Source organism: Hyperolius riggenbachi, chromosome 9 (assembly GCF_040937935.1).
Source record: "Hyperolius riggenbachi isolate aHypRig1 chromosome 9, aHypRig1.pri, whole genome shotgun sequence".
Taxonomy (NCBI): Eukaryota; Metazoa; Chordata; class Amphibia; order Anura; family Hyperoliidae; genus Hyperolius; species Hyperolius riggenbachi.
Genome location: NC_090654.1, coordinates 238,532,555 through 238,553,311, shown reverse-complemented (window position 1 = coordinate 238,553,311; position 20,757 = coordinate 238,532,555). Strand labels below are relative to the sequence as shown.

Here is a 20,757-nt window from a genome sequence, read left to right as displayed (position 1 = left end):
AATTTTTGGCTCAGGTTATACAGCAGCACTGCAACTACAACTTTCTGCACTCCCTGCCAGCAACTGGTATAACATGAAACAAAGCAGGCCAATCACAAAGCAGGACACTTTCTGTTTTGACCAGATGCAGCATGCGAATCTGAGACAAAAACAGGATTTTGATTGGCTGCAGTGGGCACCACTGACACTGAGGTACTCTGTGTAACAAAATAAACCAAAAAACAACGACTTTATTTACAATGCCTGTACTGCGCAAAGGGCTGCTAGGTCACACAACTGTCCCAGCTTAAAAGCCCACTAAAAAAAAAATATTTTTCCGTCTACTATTCCAAGAGGTTTGGAAACAAGGTTAACATCCACATGAATGCTAATTTACTACTACCTTGTGCAGTTTGCTATATATCAAAATGAATGTTTATCAGAGTAATTATTCAGCAGAGTAGGGTGAAGAGTGGCAGAACTCCCTGAAGTCTATATATTACATGGGTGGTAAATGACACTATAAATACAGGGCAAAATCTTACCAAAAATGTCTTCTAGTAAGATGGCACCTATTAATATATAAACCGTATGAAAGTAAGAGTGTACTTCTAAAATAAAGTGCTGCTATCCATAAGCTCCACAACACACTTACAAATGGTTAATTAAAAAGGACCACTATCTTGTAAAATACATACATAATATGTACATTTCTCCCAGAGTAAAATGCTCTATAAATTATTTTTCCTATGTGGCTATCACTTACAGTAAATAAGCAGAAGCTGGCAGATCTGTCAGATTTTGGACTCGCCCATCCCCTCATGGGAGATTATCAGTATTTTCTTTAATCTGTACAAACGCACTCCCTGGAAAGGATCTACACAAACAACCCAGCCTGTCCCTCCCTACTCATTCACACATTATTTTGGCAGTTGGACTGAGCAACTGCCATTCACCAAGTGCTTTTGTAAATAAATAAATACCTAAGAATCCCTCATGAGGAGACGGACAAGTCCAAAATCTGCCAGATTTTTACCAGCTACTGGTAAGTGCCAACGACATAGGAGGAAAGTGATTTATAGAGCAGTTTGCTCTGGGCAAAAGCTACATTTCAAATGTATGCATTTTAGATTTTAGATTTTTTCATGATAGTTAACCTTAAATGTCACTCCCCCTATGTGGGTGTGTATTTAAAATATAATTGTGGTTTTTTTTTTTTTCGTTCTTCCAGTGCGGCCCAGCAGTGTTAATACAGACTAGCAGCTGCACTGCAGCGTATGCAGTTACTTTTCTTCTCTATGGTACCTGTGTCTACTATACAGTGGCTACTAAATATACAGTATACACACTGCGTGCACAGCACTGGATGCCTGGAGGTCACTGCCATCATCCCTTGTAAATGGTGCACACCGGAGAGGATGAGACATTGACCATTAGCAAGTCGATTGAACGGTGGATACAAATTAATAAGTACATTCATACCCCATGTGCTTTGTTTATTAAGGCAATATAAAGAGTTAAGGTCCATACACACACCGGACTGCAGGCAACGACGGGTCTGTCGTCACCTCCCGCTGGGCGGGTTTTCAGCAGACAGTCCGGCGTGTGTACAGTCTGTCGGTGGACTGATATGGCTGTTTCTGAGCGATCCGCCGGGCGGATCAGTCTGCAGACAGACTGTACACACGCCGGACTGTCGCTGGAACGCCCACCCAGCGGGAGGTGACGACGGACCCGTCTTTGCCTGCAGTCCTGCATGTATACGGACCTTAATGCTGGAAGTAGCTTATTGTGACAGCCAGACTTTACTCTGCAGAGATGTTTCTGACTGGGTAGTAGTGATGGTCATATCTAGGAGAACTCATGGACAAGCATGTGATCAGTTTGGTTAGGTGATAGATATCTATGTCTCTGATTTGCTATCAGCTCAGCTGATCAAACAAATCACAAGCTTCCCCATGAGATCCATTCATCACTACTGGCTGGTGGGTTACTGAACTTTGCACACGGCTGTCAGTGCGTCCCATCCATCTTATGACCTACTAAGTAGCACTGTAAAATGAGGTGAAACAAATGGAATAATACAGAACTTTGTGAAAAAATTGACTAAACATATTCTACTTTCTTTGGAAGACGAATGTAAAATATTGCAGTTCCCCCCTCCCTCCTTCTCTGTTCTATTTGCCATTCTATAGAACTGGGCGTAGTTCTCTACAACAGGAATCCACTTTGAATCAGATGAGCTACATTTAATGAACTACAAGTCATTGTTTAGTTACCTGGAGAAAAACGAATTTCATTGCAAGCTTCTGGTAACAACTAACCCTCTATGGTGACATCACCAAAGCAAAAAAAGCATAGCAAAAAGAGAAAAAAAAAAAAAGCCTCTGAGGAACTAGATAGTTTGAGAAGGTCCTTTAAGAGTTGCAGCAACTGGGGTGGAAGGGAGTCACAGTAATATTGCAGGTTGGAGAGTAATTTTCGTTTTGATAAAGGTGAGAAGTGATGAACAACATGAGGTTTTTGCACATAAGGTATTCTTTGCCCCATTAAAGGCCAAAAAAAAAAAGTGAGACCCTTTGTAAGAATACAGAACACAAAGCACACAATACCAGGATGTGCTCTCATTCCCTAAAAACTGTAATAATGCCTTGTCTTATTGATGTAAGTTGCAGTTTACAGTAAACAAGGCACGGAAGGAGAAAGGTTTTGTTTTCTTCACTTGATGAGTTTTATTGCTCTGGTTTTCTTCACTCGATGAGTTTCTTTGCTCTGGTGTTGGCATCATCAATGCGGTCCTTATTAGTAATTGCCTAAAACGCAAATGGAGATCTCATTAAGATTATTAGCATTGCCAAGCTTAAAGTGATCCCAAGCCGAAGCTCAGGATCAAAATCAGATACTTACCTTAACCACTTCGGTACCAGCAGCCTCTGCCCCCTTAAGGACCAGAGGCTGCTGGTATGCTAAAACGCTGTATACTGACAAATCGCCGCAATAATCCGTTGCTCCCGCCACCCTGTCACCGCTGCAGGCTGCGGCAGAGCGCTGTGCGCCGGTCAGGAGCCGCTTTCATTGGCTCCAGACCCTGTCACTCAATGTAAGCCAATGGGAACGGCTTACATGAATGACAGGGCCAGGAGCTAATGAAAAACGGCTCCTGCCCAGCTCCCAGTGCTCTGCCGTCCTAGAGGCGGCAGGGCAGCACATTGCGGTGGGGGCAGAGTGGTGAGAGCGGCGGGAACGGGCGGGGGGCGCGCGGTGAATGGGACGTAGAGTTTACGCCCGGTCAGAACCGCAGCAGCACCCGCCCGACGTAGATTTGTACTGCGTCGGTCCCTAAGAAGTTAAGAGAGGGAAGCCTCAGGATCCTATTGAGGCTTCCCTTGCTACTCTGTGGTCCCCCGTTGTTGAGGGCGTCTGTGGCTCCGGCTTACCGCGCATGTGCAGCTATTGCGTGGCTCCCTCCAGCCCTCTATGGCCTGATCGGTCCCTCGTTCTTCCTCCGTTGCTTCGTTCCTCCGATATGGCTGCCCGTAACCTCTGGAGTCAAGGCGTGTGGCTCTTGCACGGCTGTTGCTCCCGTCGCCGGGAACGTGTACTGCACAGGCACAGAACGCTCACGGATGCGGGAGCATGATGCGGGAGCGTGCACAGCAGGACTGCATCGACAGGCCGAATTACCGGGAGCCATAGCGGAGGAACGAGGCAACAAAGGAGGGTGGCAAGGGATCGATTAGACGGAGGGGTTCTGGAGGTAGCCCCAGGTATGTATAAACTTTTCCTTTTCATTAACGTCAAATACACTTCAGTGTTTTCCCCAGAATTTTTTTCCAGCCGGGTGGGGCGAGATGAGAATGCAGGGCCGGTGCTTTTGAGTGCAACTCTGCTTACAGAATAGGAGGAGGTGAGCCGATGACAGCCAGATGCTCACCAAAACTAGCCGGGTGGAGCACCCAGCTAAAAGAGCCTGGGGAGAACACTGCACTTTAACAGGCTTCGGGAAGTCCAGTGCTGGAACAGCGAGGAAGAGGGTGACGGGGAAGACAATGGGTTGTCTAGAGGCTTCCCTCTACCAAGGTAAATAACCAGTTCCACTGACTGTATTTCGATGTTTAACGTGTAAGACCACAAGCTTGCATCAAATTTACAGTAATTACCTTGTCATTAATTCTGTCAATCATTTTGTTTTGGGATTCAATTTCATTGCCCATGTCAAGAGCCATATTCTTCAAATTTCCCAAGATATTTCCAACCTGCTGTAGATTCTCATCCATTTCATCTTCTCGGGCATCATTGGTTATCCTGCAAGGAGAAGATGGAGTACACTAAATTGACAATAAAGATGGTGTATGCACAGATGCCAGGCTTAAAGGGAATCTGAAGTGAAAATAAACTTATGATATAATGATTTGTATGTGTAGTAATAAAACATTAGTAGCACAGATATGAGTCTCATATTGTTTCCAGTACAGGAAGAGTTAAGAAACTTCAGTCATCTATGCAAAAGAGCTTCTGTGAGCTCTGCTACTTTATAAAGTTGTGGACAGCACTGTCTTTTGAAGCTCTTATCTCAATTGTCCCTTATTGTTTCTTCTTTGTTAATGGTTTTTCTGCAGGGAAATTTTCAAAGGGTCAGTAGCCTGCTCTGTGAAATCATTTAAAATGTTGAGTGCAATGACTGAACTGCAATTATTAGAGAATAATGCCAGGTTATAAAATAAAGCTATATATCTGAAAAAAACCCTATTTTCTTTGCTACTAATGTTCTATTAATTATCCGTACTACACAACCATTTATTATATCAGGAGTTTTTTTGGGTTTTTTTTTGTTTCAGTGTCACTTTAAGGCACTTCAGGACTCCAGTCTTAAAGACAACATTTATATCATGCTCCAAGGTCGACCAATATCATTTGGGAGCCTTGCCCAAAGACTCTTTACTGTTTTACGTACTGGCTTGAGCTGGGATTCAAACACTTGTCAAAGGCACAAATCCTCCATCAAAGGCTTTAAGCAGAACACTATCCAGCTGACCCCAAGAAACCAAAGGACTGAAACCTATGGCACAATATATCTGTAGCTACTGAGGAAGAAGCCTAAACCCTGGTACATGTATTCAATTTTGATTGGCCAATGACTGCCCAGGTTTACCACTACCATGTAGTATGAGACCCTGCCTATACAATCTGCTCATAGTATTCTAAATCTGTTGGCCTTCATGCTACTTGAAGGTGGTAAAATTGGCCAGAAATAAGCCAATCAAAATAGTGTGTGTGTACCAGGTATCTCTGCATCCCCTGGTTCCACCGCTGGGACACCCATTCAAGCCTCCGACTTTAAATGTCAAAGAGACCTTTGGGTCTCTTCTGAAGGCCACAGAAGTACTTGGGTCTCAGGGTACTTCCAAACATGAGCAGCTCCATACTGTGCACGAGTGAGAAGACCCAAAGACCCAGTCGACGGGAGATTTGAAAGAGGGCCCCTTGATGGAACAAGGGACGCAGGGCGGAACCAGAAAGTCTCTAAGGGATTCAGTGACTGGCCAATTTTACCACCTCCATGTAGTATGAGGGCCAACAGATTTTAAAGGACAACTGTAGTGAGAGGTATATGGAGGCTGCCATATTTATTTGCTTTTAAACAATACCAGTTGCCTGGCAGCTCTGCTGCTCTATTTGTCTGCAGTCATGTCTGAATTAGACCAGAAACAAGCATGCAGCTAATCTTTTCAGATCTGACAATGTCAGAAACACCTGATCTGCTGCATGCTTGTTCAGGGTCTATGGCATTTTTGCCATAGACCCTGAACAAGCATGCAGCAGATCAGGTGTTTCTGACATTGTCAGATCTGAAAAGATTAGCTGCATAGGAGGCAGAGGATCAGCACGGAAGCCAAGCAACTAGTACTGAAGTAAATATGGAATTCTCCGTATATATCTTTTACTACAATTGTCCTCTAAATACTATAAATGGTGTAGGTAAGCGCTCATACTACATGGAAGTGGAAAAATTGGTCAATCCGTGGCCAATCAAAATTGGACGATTGTACACACCCTCAGAGCTTTGATGAAGTTTTTCTTCATTATCTGGTATTAATTAAATCTACTAAAAGTGCCAAAACATAAGTCCATTGATGTTGTAGTTTATCATTCAAAACAATATCATTCGGGTTTGTGAGTGTCAATGCGCCACTAGCAAATTCAATCACAGTGATCATATTGTATTAGTATAGTATTTCACTATAAGCACTACCTCTTTACATAAGGTCCGCTATGTGGCTGCTGACCGTTTACTGCTCGAGGTTGATTGGAGACCACATCACTTGAGCCCTCATCTCTGTTCCCCCAGGTCTTCTTATACACATCCCCCACTTCAAAGTTCTTTGCCCTGTTAGGAAAAGCAAAAAGAATGTCACAAGTTAATGGGAGAGTAAAAAAACAAACAAAAAAACACCCAAATGAAGGCAGCCAAACTGGTTTTCTTCCCCGCGTGTTTACATTACGTGTGCGAGCCGCGATCGGCGGCTCGCACACTGTTCACAGAGACACCCTCCGTGAACTAGCATGGAAAGGCCGCTCGAACGAGCGGCCGTTTCCATGCAAAACGCTAATGACCCGCCGACGCCTATCGGCGTTAGGCGGTCATTATGTGGTTAAATGAACCTCCCCATAAGGAGGTTCAAAACAGTGTGTGCTGTTGGGATGGAAGGAATTACTTACCTACACAATGCTGCTCCTCTGGCCTGGATTCGCCATCTTCTCCACTCAACTAGCAACATCTGGATGATTTTTAAAGCTCCTGTGTGCACCGCAATGCATGCTGGTGGATGTAGACATCTCCCAGCACGCATTGTACTCAATAGACACACTGCTGGAAACTACATGCCGCAGAAGTGATCTGTCCAAAGAGAAGAGGGCACAACCCGTACAGGCTGGGGCCAAGAGGAGCAGCACCTTGCATGCAAGTTATGTCCCGCAACGGCACACACCATTCTGAACCTTGGTTGCCGATCCCTGTTGGGTGACATTGAGTGTGTGCCTTAAAGGGAACGTGAAGTGAGAGACATATGGAGGCTGCCATATTTATTTACTTTTAGACTGGTTGCCTGCCAGTCTTGATGATCTCTGTGGCAGCAGTAGTGTCTGAATCACACACCTAAAAAACATGCAGCTAATCAAGTCAGATTTTTGTCAGAAACATCTGATTTGCAGGCTTGTTTAGGGTCTATGGCTAAAAGTATTGGAGGCAGAGCATAAGCTGGACAGACAGGGAATCTGCATTGTTTAAAAGGAACTAAGTGTGTCAGCCTCCATATCCCTCTCATTTCAGGTGTCCTTTAAAATTAATAGGATTGTGTTTGACAGTACGATTAACAATAACAAGAAAAAAGATAAAGCACCCCCTTCCTACTGGGCAGAGTTAAAAAAATCTTGAGCTTTAACAGCCAAGACCAGCCAAAAAAAGCACAAAAAGCCCTCCATGAAAGGAAAGAATTCCACAGTTACACATCTTAATAATGGGAATTTGTATTGATTCAAATTCCCATTACATTGCAGACGCCCACTTGAGGAAGATGTACATTAAGAAAACTACCCACACTTGTCGTGATAGCTCAATTAATAGGATATGAGAACAAACCAACCAAGGTTGAGTTACAGACAACTGACACCACCAGGCTATAAGGAAATGTGCAGAAATTTGAATTGTGTTCTTGATCTTCAGGTTGTGATGGTTGAGTTATACAGCCAGGAGAGCTTACCCTCCATGATGGAACACATACAACACACATACAGGAAGAGAGACACACTGAGGACACAAACACTGTACATGCACTGTTCAGGAGTAGAGCAGAGGTCCCCAACCAGCAGCTCGAGAGTCATCCTATGGGACATGTGCTCAGCTGCTTGCTGTGTCCTGCACATTCTAAACAGTGTATATTCTATCAGACAGTACCGTATATTCTATACCCGCCGCATCAGCTACCCTAAAATTGTTTAAAGTTAGCCAAACATCAAATGATGATGGGCAGATTCAACCAAGTGACAAATCTCTCTCTGATCGAATCAGATTAGAGAAAAATCTGTTGGCTGTCCATACACCGCAGGCTGATTCTTGATTGATTTCATGCTGAAATCGGTCTTGTGACGCCACTTCCGCCTCCTCCCCAGCCTGACGCTGTCCCCCAGATTTCAAATGCGCCCCTTGGTGCAATATACTTTACCAGTCTGTGTCTGTCACTAGCTCCGGGCTCCATCCGAATCCCCATACACGCGCCCCACGTGGTTGCCAGCGTATACATGGGGCGTGTGTATGTGGGTTGCGGACGGAGCCTGGAGCCAGCGGAGGACATGGACAGGTAAAGTATACTGCACTGAGCACCAGGGGGGTACTGAGTGCAGTATATTTCACATTAGGGGGCACTGTGCTGGGGGTTTCGTAGCATTTCTCTCGATATCACTCGCTGTTACCGCCGCACCTGATTGACCATGACGGCCCAACGTCTTGCAGCATGGAAGATTGATACATGCAACCAATTTTGGCTGGAAATTGGTCACATCGTTGATCAGGCATGCTCTTGGCAGTACAGATTTTCATAAGATTCTATAAGAATTACCAAATTGGATGTCAATTGTGCGTCAGGTTGATTAGATGTATGGCCACCTTTAAAGCCCCCCAAGACAAAAATGAACAGCTCACATTGCCACCATACAAGTATTTTTTTAATTTGGTCTTCGAGCTTAAATAAAGCCCAAACCTATGCATGCAGCATAAGGATGCCACAGAAAAGCATACATATGAAATCGGGGCGGGGGGACTTGGGCGCAGGATACAGCCGGTATATAGCTCATCCTGCTGCTGCACAAGTCCCAGCGGCGTTAATTCCCTTCTAGGTCCATGTGGATAGTGGGGAATGATGTAATAGCTGGAAGCAGAATTACAGGGTTTTAAAAGTAACTTCAGCTCAGTCTTCTGACGGCGCCGAAATTACTCACTGTGCGGGGATATAGCCATAATTCCCATTATGGCCTATGGTGGCGCTGGCTGCGCCCAAGTCTCCTGCGCTATTATTTTTGTTCAAAATACATTTTAAAAAATGATCTGACATTTTGTGTAATCGATTCTCAGCAAATTAATCAAATCTGAAAGGAATTAAATGAGAAAATTGGTGTGTATGGCCAGCTTTTCCTATTTTTTTTTTTTAACTACTTCAAGCAGACCTGAAGTGAAAATAAACGTATGATATAATAAACGGTATGTGTAGTACAGCTAAGAGATAGAACATTCGTAGCAAAGAAGAGAGTCTCATACAGTGTTGCCAACTCATCCCTATAAATACGGACACTTATAAATTATACATGTCTTGTGGCTAGTTAGAGGCAGTTTAGGCACTGATTATGTGTGAGAAGCCCCAGAACCTGTATAACTTAGATGTGTCAGTATTTAAAGGGATGAGTTGGCAACCCTGGTCTCATATTGTTTTCCAGCACAGGAAGTTGAAAAAAAAAATTTGTTATCTATGCAAGAGCTTCTCTGAGCTCTTCTAACCACGGAGCCGAAGACAGTCCTGTTTTCTGAAACACTTATATAGCCAAGAAACAGCAAGAGACAGATTGAGAAGGTTTTACAGCATGAGAGTTCAAAGGGTCATTATTTCTACTTTGTCTTTCAAGTTCTAATACAGACTGTGGTTATAAAGGAATGATCCGCGCAAAACAAACAAAAAAAAAAGTTCCCCTTACCCGGGGCTTCCTCCAGCCCGGGGCAGCCGTCCTGTGGCCCCACCGCAGCTCCTGCGTCTCCCGATCCTCTTTGCGCAGGCGCAGTAGTTCTGTGCCTGCGCAGTAGCGTCCAGATGACGTCGGTCGGACCACGTGACCCGCGCCGTGGAGCGCAGAAGAGGCCGACCCGGAACCCGACCTGGCGAGGTCGGCTCCGCCGGCAAAGAGGACCGGGAGACGAAGGAGCTGCGGCGGGGGCACAGGATGGCTGCCCTGGACTAGAGGAAACCCTGGGTAAGTGGAACTTTTTTTTTTTTTTTGCGCGGATCATTCCTTTAAGACTGCAACTGTGACAGTATGATGCAATGATAAAAAAAAAAAAAAAAATATTACTTTTCTTTGCTACTAATGTTCTATTCCTTAGCCATACTACCCATACAATTCATTATATCATAAGGGGTTTTTTTTCGCTTCTGGTTTGCTTTCAGTACAGTATTACAAGTTTTAAAGACCCATGAGCAGATCATTGTTATACATATGGGTTAGGACAAAATAATTACTTAGGCTCTCCAACTTCAGAAAGCCTTTGCAAGTCTGGGCCGAGAACAGCAACTTTACTTTACTTTATAAAGATGGTCTATAGGGTAATATACAGTACCTTTTAGGGTATGCATTAGGAATTGACATAGGGTCCTGCTTCTTTATTTTTATACACATCACAGTGTTCTACTAATTAGAAATGTGGACTGGCAGCATGAGTCACTTGCTTCAGACATTTAGATAAGAGAGGCAGGAAATAAAGGGGCAAGCCTGTCTTATGCTGCTGGATTACAATCTGCACCACAAGTATACTTAAGTACAGAAATACTCTGCTGAAAATCGTGAATTGGTTAGATTTTATACCATTGGTAGTCCCAAACATTCATTTCCAATCGCTCATACGAATAATCGTTCGTAAACGATTGGCAAATTGTGTCGTTAATTGCCACCTTTATACAGGTGCTGCAAGGTCCGAGCCTGTATCTTTTTTTCTGTTGTACAATGCTTTTGTCAGTGCTTTTAACATGATGGCTAATTGATGAACACTGGTCCATCCATTATTGCCCTCTGTCTATGGACCAGTTTTTAATACCAAAACACATACGTACGTCCCCTCTAGAGGTGTTCTATAAAAGTCATAGGGCAAAGTGGAAATAACAGAACAATATCTCCAGCCATCCCAATGTACATTAATGATTCAAAGGAATGAATGTGGACCCCCTGCTCTCTGATATTAGTGGTTTTGGCATGCAATTTTTAGTCTTCAGCATGGTCTTGTCATTATAGAAGAGGTTCTCTCTGTATAGCTCGCAAGCAACAGGAGGTTGGGGACCTCTGACCTAGAGGGGAGCCATGCAGACCAGCTATAGAGAGCTAGCTTCCGGCTACACCACTGAAAACACCAACCTGAGCCGGCACCTCAGCTTCCTAAGAAATCTTCAGGTTAGTAAGCATAAAGAGATGAGAAAAGAAAAGGATAGTAAAACAATCAAACAAAAATTGTTAGTAACACTGCAGATTTATAGCATTGACTGATGACAGGAACCATCGTCACATGATTTATAACATGACGTTATGATAGAGGGTGAATATACATATTTTTGTGGGTATTAAGTGAAATTGTATTTATGGTTGGATCACTAGAAAAGGGGATTTGCTAAATTCAGTAAAATTTAGGGAGAGGATTAGAGGATAATCACAAGGTTGGGGGTGTGGATATGCAAATTATGGAGGACTATTTAACCTCCGGGGGGATACAATTATATCGCCCAGGAGGTGGCGCAGCACTATTTTTTTTAAAAAAATATTTTTTAAATCATGTAGCGAGCCCAGGGCTCGCTACATGATAGCCGCTGTGCAGCGGCATCCCCCCACCCCCTCCGATCGCCTCCTGCAATCAAAGCAAACAGGAAATCCCGTTCAGTACGGGATTTCCTGTTTGGCTTCCCCCGTCGCCACGGCGACGATCGGGACGACGTCAACGACGTCAGAGGGAGTCCCGATCCACCCCTCAGCGCCGCCTGGCACTGATTGGCCAGGCTGCGCACGGGGTCTTGGGGGGGAGCGGCGCGGCACGGCCGGTAGCGGCGAATCAGCGCGGAGCGGCGGCGATCGGTATATACACGCAGCTAGCAAAGTGCTAGCTGCGTGCAACGAAAATAAAATTATGCAAATCGGCCCACCAGGGCCTGAGAAACCCTCTGTGGCGACTTACCCTGAGCTCAGCTCGGGATTATCCCCCAGAAGGTTAATGTTTGGCCACAGCCAGGATCTGTAGCCCCTGAGGAGTCTTGATGATACTAGTAGGGCGGAACCCGGAAGTGGCTGAGAGTGCACTGAAGCTTGGTAACAGGACAGCGTGAGGGCAGCTGTGCGCGTGGCAGCCCCGATCAGCTAGACAGGATGTCTGGCAGGGATCCTGCTAAGCCAGCCGTGGCCACCGAGGCGGGGGAGAGCCCGTATAAATAGTCTGTGTCTGTGTGTGTGATTGGTGAAATAGTCTGTGTCTGTGTGTGTGATTGGTGAAATAGTCTGTGTCTGTGTGTGTGATTGGTGAAATAGTCTGTGTCTGTGTGTGTGATTGGTGAAATAGTCTGTGTCTGTGTGTGTGATTGGTGAAATAGTCTGTGTCTGTGTGTGTGATTGGTGAAATAGTCTGTGTCTGTGTGTGTGATTGGTGAAATAGTCTGTGTGTGTGAGTGTGTGAGTGTGTGTGTGTGTGTGTGAGTGTGTGTGTGTGTGTGTGAGTGTGTGTGTGTGAGTGTGTGTGTGTGTGTGTGTGTGAGTGTGTGTGTGTGAGTGTGCGTGAGTGTGTGTGTGCGTGAGTGTGTGAGTGTGGGTGTGCGTGAGTGTGGGTGTGCGTGAGTGTGGGTGCGTGAGTGTGGGTGCGTGAGTGTGGGTGCGTGAGTGTGGGTGCGTGAGTGTGGGTGCGTGAGTGTGGGTGCGTGAGTGTGGGTGCGTGAGTGTGGGTGCGTGAGTGTGGGTGCGTGAGTGTGGGTGCGTGAGTGTGGGTGCGTGAGTGTGGGTGCGTGAGTGTGGGTGCGTGAGTGTGCGTGAGTGTGTGCGTGAGTGTGTGCGTGTGCGTGCGCGAGTGTGCGTGCGAGTGTGTGCGTGCGAGTGTGTGCGTGCGAGTGTGTGCGTGCGAGTGTGTGCGTGCGAGTGTGTGCGTGCGAGTGTGTGCGTGCGTGCGAGTGTGTGCGTGCGTGCGAGTGTGTGCGTGCGTGCGAGTGTGTGCGTGCGAGTGTGTGCGTGCGAGTGTGTGCGTGCGAGTGTGTGCGTGCGAGTGTGTGCGTGCGAGTGTGTGCGTGCGAGTGTGTGCGTGCGAGTGTGTGCGTGCGAGTGTGCGCGCGCGAGTGTGTGCGTGCGAGTGTGCGCGCGCGAGTGTGTGCGTGCGAGTGTGCGCGCGCGAGTGTGCGCACGAGTATAGATAGATATAAAAGTTTTAACAGAGTTACGCTATGGGAGATTTTTTATTTTAGGTTATGTGGAGAAGGAAGTGATATCTAACAGTGAGCGGTTGTACAATATGGGATATCTGAAGAGAAGCATTGAGAGGATAATCAGTATTTGAAGGAGATTTGGTCGTGAAAGGTCGGGGGTGACCTGGTAATATCCCCAAGGTGTGTGAAGACCCTGGTGGTCTCATATCTGGTGAATGTCATATCGGGTGTGGTTGAGGTGATTACAACGGTTTATCAATATACTGCAATGTGAGAGGAACTGAGAGGAACATCTTTGGACAATTGTATTTGAGCAGGGGGCGCACCTCATTGTATGCAGCTTTAGATAGACAGGGAGTTTGCGCGTACTGATATAGTTCCTTTTACAAGAGAGTTAAAGGGGCCCATACACATACTATTTCCCGCCGATATACAGCAGATTCGATCACTGATGTGTTTGAAAATCACCTCACTCACCGAAATCCTGCGTCGCATCTCCATGGCAACAGGACGATGCATGACATGACGTCAGGGCGCACCAGCGTATTACACGTGTAATACGCTGGCATCCTGACATCACGTCATGTGACATCCTATTGCCATGGAGATAAGACGAGGGACGAGGGTGAGTTTCAAACCCCCCCCCCCCGGTGCCCGCTCGCAACTCTGCAGGGAGGGAGGGGGAGCAGCCGTGGACCGTAGTTTCCTAAGCAGACCAGGGTGTAGAGATCAACTTTCGCAGTATGTGTGTCGGCCAAAAATGCAACGCTGCAGTCCGCTCTACTTTCTCGCTGAAAGCTGAGCTCCATAGCTCATATTTCATTGGTTCCTGACCTTGTGATTGTTGTAAGCCAATCATAGTTTATAAAGGGAAAGGACCGCTCTAGCCCTTAAAATGGACCTGAACTCAGAAATTCCTCTCTGCTCTAAAAGATAAGCAATAGCATATCCACTTTTAGGGCATATTCAAAGTGGGACGTTGCATTTTAATGCGATGTTTAAGTCACAACGTGCCTGCGTTTAGAGGTAAAGCACTGTAAGCAGTGAGTTACCACAATGCAACATTTTTCAACGCGACGGTGCACTGTGAACGTCCCATAGGATTAGCATTGCAGTGCGGTAAGCTGCGTTATAAGACTTTATAACGCAGCTCCGCAACGTGGCACTGTGAATGCGACCTTAAAGAAAGCCATTTCTTTGTTACATCTATTACACATCCTGCATTAAATATGCAGTGTGTCTGCTACCTGCTTTCATGGAAGCAAACAGGGTTAACATCCTGTGTTTACAAATAAGATGCTCTGCCAGGCAGCCAGCTGAGAGATCAAATTAAAGTTGTGATTAGTCACAGGAGTAGGAATTAGCCATGCTGAACTCTCTAAATACATGCAGAGTGCGTTTCTGTATTTTCTTTCTGTCCTGTGCGAGAGTACAGGTCCACTTTAAGGGGCCACAGCCATTAGGGCTCTTTCACATCAGACAACGCGAGCAGGAGCCGTTCTCCTGCACGCGTTGTCTGCCTGCGGCGTGTCGTCGGGTATCTGCGGTGCGACGCAATCATCGGCGGTAGCTGGTAATTAAACCCGACGGAAAACGCCGGCTCGCGGATGCGTTGGAGGAAAAACTGCGCCCGGGTGCATCAGAACCGCAACGCATCGAAACGCAGCGTCGAGTGTGAAAGGTAAAATGAAAGTCTATGGACTTTCATCTTACCTTGGTTAACGCACAAAGTCTGCCCTAATGTGAAAGAGCCCTTAGGTCCCAAAGTGGTTAAGGATTCATGTTTATGTTTCATATTTCAGAACCTATAAGCGCCTCAAGACCTTAGCTGTGGAACAGCGATTATCGGTCAATCAAGCACTGGTGGTTACTGGTTAGAAAACCTGTTTAATTATCATCCTCTCATGCTGCCACAGGAGCTGCTAGATCCAACTACACTTTTCAGTAGTAAATGTAAGTCCAGCTAAGCTGTGCGCATAGCTTTTGCAATGCACTGGAATAATTTGGTAGTGTTCCAATTAGAAACAGGAAGTACATCTCATTGACCCTAATCTACATTGCATATACATTTTTATGAAATTTGCATGCAAGCTTGAATTATTAGCATATCACTGACAAGCTCTAAAAGCTATGGGAAATACAGCAGTATGTCCAGTCTCTGAAATGGTCTCACATAAGGGTGCTAATACATAAAAAGTAAGGCAAGCCAGTCTGGAAAGAGGTGGAACAGAGCCATCAATTTGATTAAAACTATTTTATCCCAATTATGTAGTCAACACAATCCCTGACCATGGCCAAGAATGCTCTCCTAGCTGATGTGGGCACATAAGCATTTAAAGTGTACCTGAAGCTTAGGTACAAAAATCACATACTTACCTAAGAAGAGGGAAGCCAACAGATCCAAATGAGGCTTCCCGTGATGACCTCCGGTCTCCCATTGCCACTCCAGGACCATTCAAAGATTAGCGACAAGGGCTTGTAGGCAATCAAATCGGGTCGCTCTCCTCTTCAAGCATAAGTGCTGTTGTACTGGGCGAGGACCAAAAGAGGAGCGGGGCCCCAATCAGCTGGAGGGTCCCAGGCAGTGGTGGAGAACCAGAAGAAAGCGTTGGAAGCCTCCTTAGGTAAGTATGTGTTTCTGAACCAGAGCTTCGGCTTGGGTTCTCTTTAAGACTGGGGCTTGCCGAACGTTTGATAGATTACACATTAGAAGTGAGAGGGATATGGAAGCTGACCTATTTGCTTTAAAATAATGCCAATTGCCTGGCTGCCCTGTTGATCATCTAATTCTCAGACACATGTATGCCTAGTATACTCTATGCAATTTTCCTGTCAGATTGACAGTGAATTACCTGTCGTTCGATTATTTCCACCATGACTAATCTGCTTCTAATTGAGAAAAGGATTGGATTTTGAGATCAGTACTGCACAAAATCAATCCATTTCTCAGGAAGCATATCAAACATCTTGTAAATTTTCGGAAAGGGAAAATTACATCAGGCAACAGCCATAGACCCTGAACAAGCATGCAGATCAGGTGTTTCTTACTAGATTACCTGCATGCTTGTTTCAGTAGTGTGATTCAGACACACTAGTGCAGCCAATAAAAATAATTGCTAGGCAATTGGTATTGTTTAAAAGGAAATAAATATGGCAGCCTCCACACCATACTACTCACTTCAGGTGTCCTTTAACCTCCTGAACGATAATCCCGAGCTGAGCTCGGGGTATGTCGCGCAGGAGGAGTTCTCAGGCCCTGGTGGGCCGATTTGCATAATTTTTTTTTTTTTGTTACATGCAGCTAGCACTTTGCTAGCTGCGTGCAACTTCCGATCGCCGCCGATCCGCCACTACCCGCCGTGCCGCGCAGCCCCCCCCCCCCCCCGACCCCCTGCGCAGCCTGGCCAATCAGTGCCAGGCAGCGCTGAGGGGTGGATCGTGACTCCCTCTGACGTCACGACGTCCATGACGTCATCCCGCCGCATCGCCATGGCGACCGGGGAAGCCCAGCAGGAAATCCCGTTCTGAACGGGATTTCCTGCTTACTCTGCTCGCTGAAGGCGTTCGGAGTGGGTGGGGGGATGCCGCTGCGCAGCGACTATCATGTAGCGAGCCCAGGGCTCGCTACATGATTTAAAGGGATACTGTAGGGGGGGGGGGGGAATGGGGAAAATGAGTTGAACTCACCCGGGGCTTCTCATGGTCCCCCGCAGACATCCTGTGCCCACGCAGCCACTCACCGATGCTCCGGCCCGGCCTCCAGTTCACTTCTGGAATTTCAGACTTTAAAGTCTGAAAACCACTGCGCCTGCGTTGCCGGATCCTCGCTTCCGCTGATATCACCAGGAGAGCACTGCGCAGGCCCAGTATGGTCTGTGCCTGCGCAGTACGCTCCCGGTGACATCAGCGGGAGCGAAGACACGGCAACGCAGGCACAGTGGTTTTCAGACTTTAAAGTCTGAAATTCCAGAAGTAGACAGAAGGCAGGGCCGCGAAGCATCGGTGAGTGGTTGCGTGGGCACAGGATGTCTGCGGGGGACCATTAGAAGCCCCGGGTGAGTTCAACTCATTTTCCCCCGACCCCCCTACAGTATCCCTTTAAAAAAGAAAAAATTAAAAAAAAAAAAAAAAGTGCTGCACACCCTCCTGGGCGATATAATTGTATCGCCCAGAGGGTTAATAAGGTTGTTGAGGAACAGATGAATACAGAGGTGTATGTAGGAAAAGTTGGTGGATACCTCTTTCCAGGACAGACACACAGACCACAGCATTTATTTAGTTCTGTTAAATTCTTCTCAGCTTCTCTCATGTCTTTGTTTATCTGGTCCAGTCCTTCCTCAACTCTCTTCAGCTGTTCTGCAAAGTTCATAAAGAGTGTCCCATTAAATGAATTAATCCAGGCAGAAAACTTAAAGTATAAAGAGATATTCTATTCTCATGCGTCTCCCAAAGACGAGAGCTGGATGAAATATTTCATACAGCTCTCTAAATGGATGGCCTGAAATCCAGCTATTCCACAAAGACTACAATGCTGTGAGATAAAGGACAAGTCTTTGTGGAAGTCTAAACATGTCAGTTAACAAAATGCCAGGGGCCGTCACAGCATAGGTGTGTGATCCTGCTGACTTTAATTAAATGCCTGCAAAACTGACAGTTATATTGGGTCTACACCATCTCCTTCACACTCCATCTTGCTGGGAATTAAAGAGACACTGAAGCGAAAAAAAATATATGATATATTGATTTGGTTGTGTACTATGAATAATTACTAGAAGATTAGCAGCAAAGAAAATATTCCCATTTTTTTTTAAGGAATATAGTGTTATTTCTAACATTGCATCATTCTCTAATATGTGCAGATTACACAACACTCTGCATTCAAAATGATTCTTTCAGAGCAATCTGTGAACTAATGACGTCTGCTCTGGCAGAGAAAAAGTAAATAGTTAAATAACAGTTGAGATAATCAAAGTCAGAAAACAGCCCTCTCCACGACTTTAAAAGTCGTAGAGCTTAATGGCTTTTTTGCATAGAGATAACAAATGGAGTTTCTTAACTCTTCCTGTACTGGAAACAATTAGACTGATGTATCTGATCTTAATGTTTTATTTCTTAGCTGTACTACACATACAAATCATAATATTTTTTTTTACTTCAGTGTCTCTAAGTAAATTTTTACACACACACACACACACACACACACACACACACACACACACACACACACACACACACACACACACACACACACACACACACTTCTGTTTATCTGAACTGAACAGAAGGATCCTATCCTATGCAAAGGAATAGAATAGGTTCACATCAGTCCGTTTGATCCAATCCAACAAGTTGAATGCAACTTTGGGTCCTGCGCGATAATTCCGTATCGGTAGGACGAAATGGAAGCCGGTATACAGGCACCAGAGCCCCATCAAGCTCCTATTGGTTTTCAATGAACCAATGGAAATCATCCCTCCCCAGCAGGGATTCTTATTGGCTCACTGAGTAGTGGACCAATGACAATCCTCCCTGGTGTTCAGGGAGGATTCCAATCGGTCTTTTTCAAACCAATGGGGGCCCTGATGCTTCTTATGGGGCTCTGGGAGCGGCATAAAGTGCTTCTAGCATGCAGAGGACCAGAATGGCAGAGATGGGAAAAACAAAAAGGATCAGGGTGAGTGGCGGTGTAAAAACGCAACAGACGGAAATGGATGCCATTGTAAGAAACCGCTCTGTTTAAAACGGAACATGGATCCATTTATCAGATCAGTTTTTCATCCAGTACAATGTGAAGTCAGCCTTAAGCTAGAATTTAACTTCAAGCAGAACCTGTACAAGGATTAAGAGAGACGTCTGCCATCTGTTCGTTCCTCACTGACTGCCTGTGAAATTGTGATGACATCCTACAGCATCTCCCTGTGCGTTACCATGAGGACACTTCCTTACCAGAGTTTCAGTCTATAGAATTTATTGAACACTTTTATGGCAACGCATTTCATGGGTACTTCCCATCTCCTCAGGTCAATACAGAGACTGAAGACATGCTGAGAACAGCTAGGGGCCCTCCCAACTGTTTTCAGTGTGACCTCAAACACTGTGTTGACCTGAAGAAGTGGGAAACACCCATGAAAAACGTTGCTACAAAAATAATATTCAATAAAAGTATATATTTTTCAGTTACAAATAGCCCCTTATTGAGGTAAGCTGCCTCTTGCCCGTTTTAAATGTTTTTACACACACACACACACACACACACACACAATTTAGCAGTCATGAGTTACTGAGTACAAATGTAACAAAAGTCATAAAAACTGTTCCCGTTCTTTAAATATATATATTGTCCTCACCTCCTTGTTCATCCAGCATTGTGAGCGTCTTAACACCAGCATCTTGACTCTAAAACAGATAATATGACATTAATGGCTACATATTCCCTTCTGACCACCATTAAAACTACCACCATCTACAGGTTTAAAGATCACAAGCTAACCTGTCATGGTCAAAAACAGGCTTGGCATAGCAAAGCTTCACTATAGAGAGAATTATTTGCCCAATGCATGTTACCATAGCAATGTTCACCTTAGCTGTGTACTGTGGGACATGCTTGTTGCACAACACAGTACTCTGCTGGTGTTAGAACTGGCAGTGGAAAAACAGTAGCATGGACCTGCTAGTGGCAGAAATAGCAGAGCCCGATCAGGTCAATGTTATTGTACAGGCGCAGATGGTTTGCACATGTGTAGTAGCCTGGCCTAATTCAGCTTGGCTTTTACCTCTGATGCCCGATCAGGTCCTTGCTACTGGGCATGCAGGAGCCATCAACAACAACAGGGGGACAGCATTGGAACAGGCTTATGGAGGAGGAGAGTCTCCCCCCCCCCTCCTTAGGGGCACTTTTTTTTAACTCTACAGGTACTCTTTTAAAAGGTTCATTTAATTAAAAAAAATCCTTGGTGCTCAGTTACTTTAAGGTTACACTTCAGCATACTTTACTGTGCACTTCCATTGGCTAGCAAAGTGCCAACGTGCACAAGTGTACAAGTTAAGTAGTTGTTAAAGAGACTCTGTAACATATTTTTCAGCCTTAGTTCTTCTATCCTATAAGTTCCTATGCCTGTTCTAATGTGCTCTGGCTTACTGCAGTCTTTCCTAATTGCACTGTCTCTGTAATAAATCGTATCTCCTTTCCTCTGTCGGGCTAAGGCTTGAATGTGTGGAATGTGCAGTGCTGCTTGTGATTGGATAGACGCGATACACACCCTCTGCAGGCCCCCTGCACACTCTGTACGACACACACTGTTTATGTGAGCCTATCACAAGCTGGTTAGTTTGTAAACACTGCCTAAAACTGTTAATTACAAGCCAGGATTGCAGCAGAGAGTGGCAGAAACAGAACAGAGGGGCACAGGAGAAAATAAGGAATAGAATGGTATGCTTTTTATTGTAAGAATATTAGAGTACAGATTCTCTTTAAGTATGCATATCATATGTTAACGGATAACATTGCAACCGATGCACTGTGCAAAAGTGACCATTGCAACACAACGTGTGTTAGAATTTGAACTACGTTTACTCCTGC

General features: G+C 45.3%; 1 protein-coding gene and 1 non-coding gene across 3 annotated transcripts in view; both read right to left on the bottom strand.

Moving 5' to 3' along the window:
- Nucleotides 1-2,686: 2,686 nt before the first annotated feature.
- The window catches only part of SNAP23 (synaptosome associated protein 23), a 92,197-nt gene continuing 74,126 nt past the window's right edge, over nucleotides 2,687-20,757 (bottom strand). For both annotated transcript variants that reach the window (XM_068254187.1, XM_068254186.1), the window contains 5 exons: nucleotides 19,526-19,574; nucleotides 17,417-17,534; nucleotides 6,233-6,367; nucleotides 4,140-4,284; nucleotides 2,687-2,792 (listed from right to left, as the gene is read on the bottom strand). In XM_068254187.1, the coding sequence (XP_068110288.1) occupies nucleotides 2,730-2,792; nucleotides 4,140-4,284; nucleotides 6,233-6,367; nucleotides 17,417-17,534; nucleotides 19,526-19,574 (510 nt within the window). In that variant the 3' untranslated portion in view covers nucleotides 2,687-2,729. The remainder of the gene's footprint in view (nucleotides 2,793-4,139; nucleotides 4,285-6,232; nucleotides 6,368-17,416; nucleotides 17,535-19,525; nucleotides 19,575-20,757) is intronic.
- Nucleotides 5,655-5,829, bottom strand: LOC137533742 (small nucleolar RNA SNORA53). Its single transcript, XR_011024207.1, has one exon. It is a non-coding gene; the product is annotated as a small nucleolar RNA SNORA53 (small nucleolar RNA).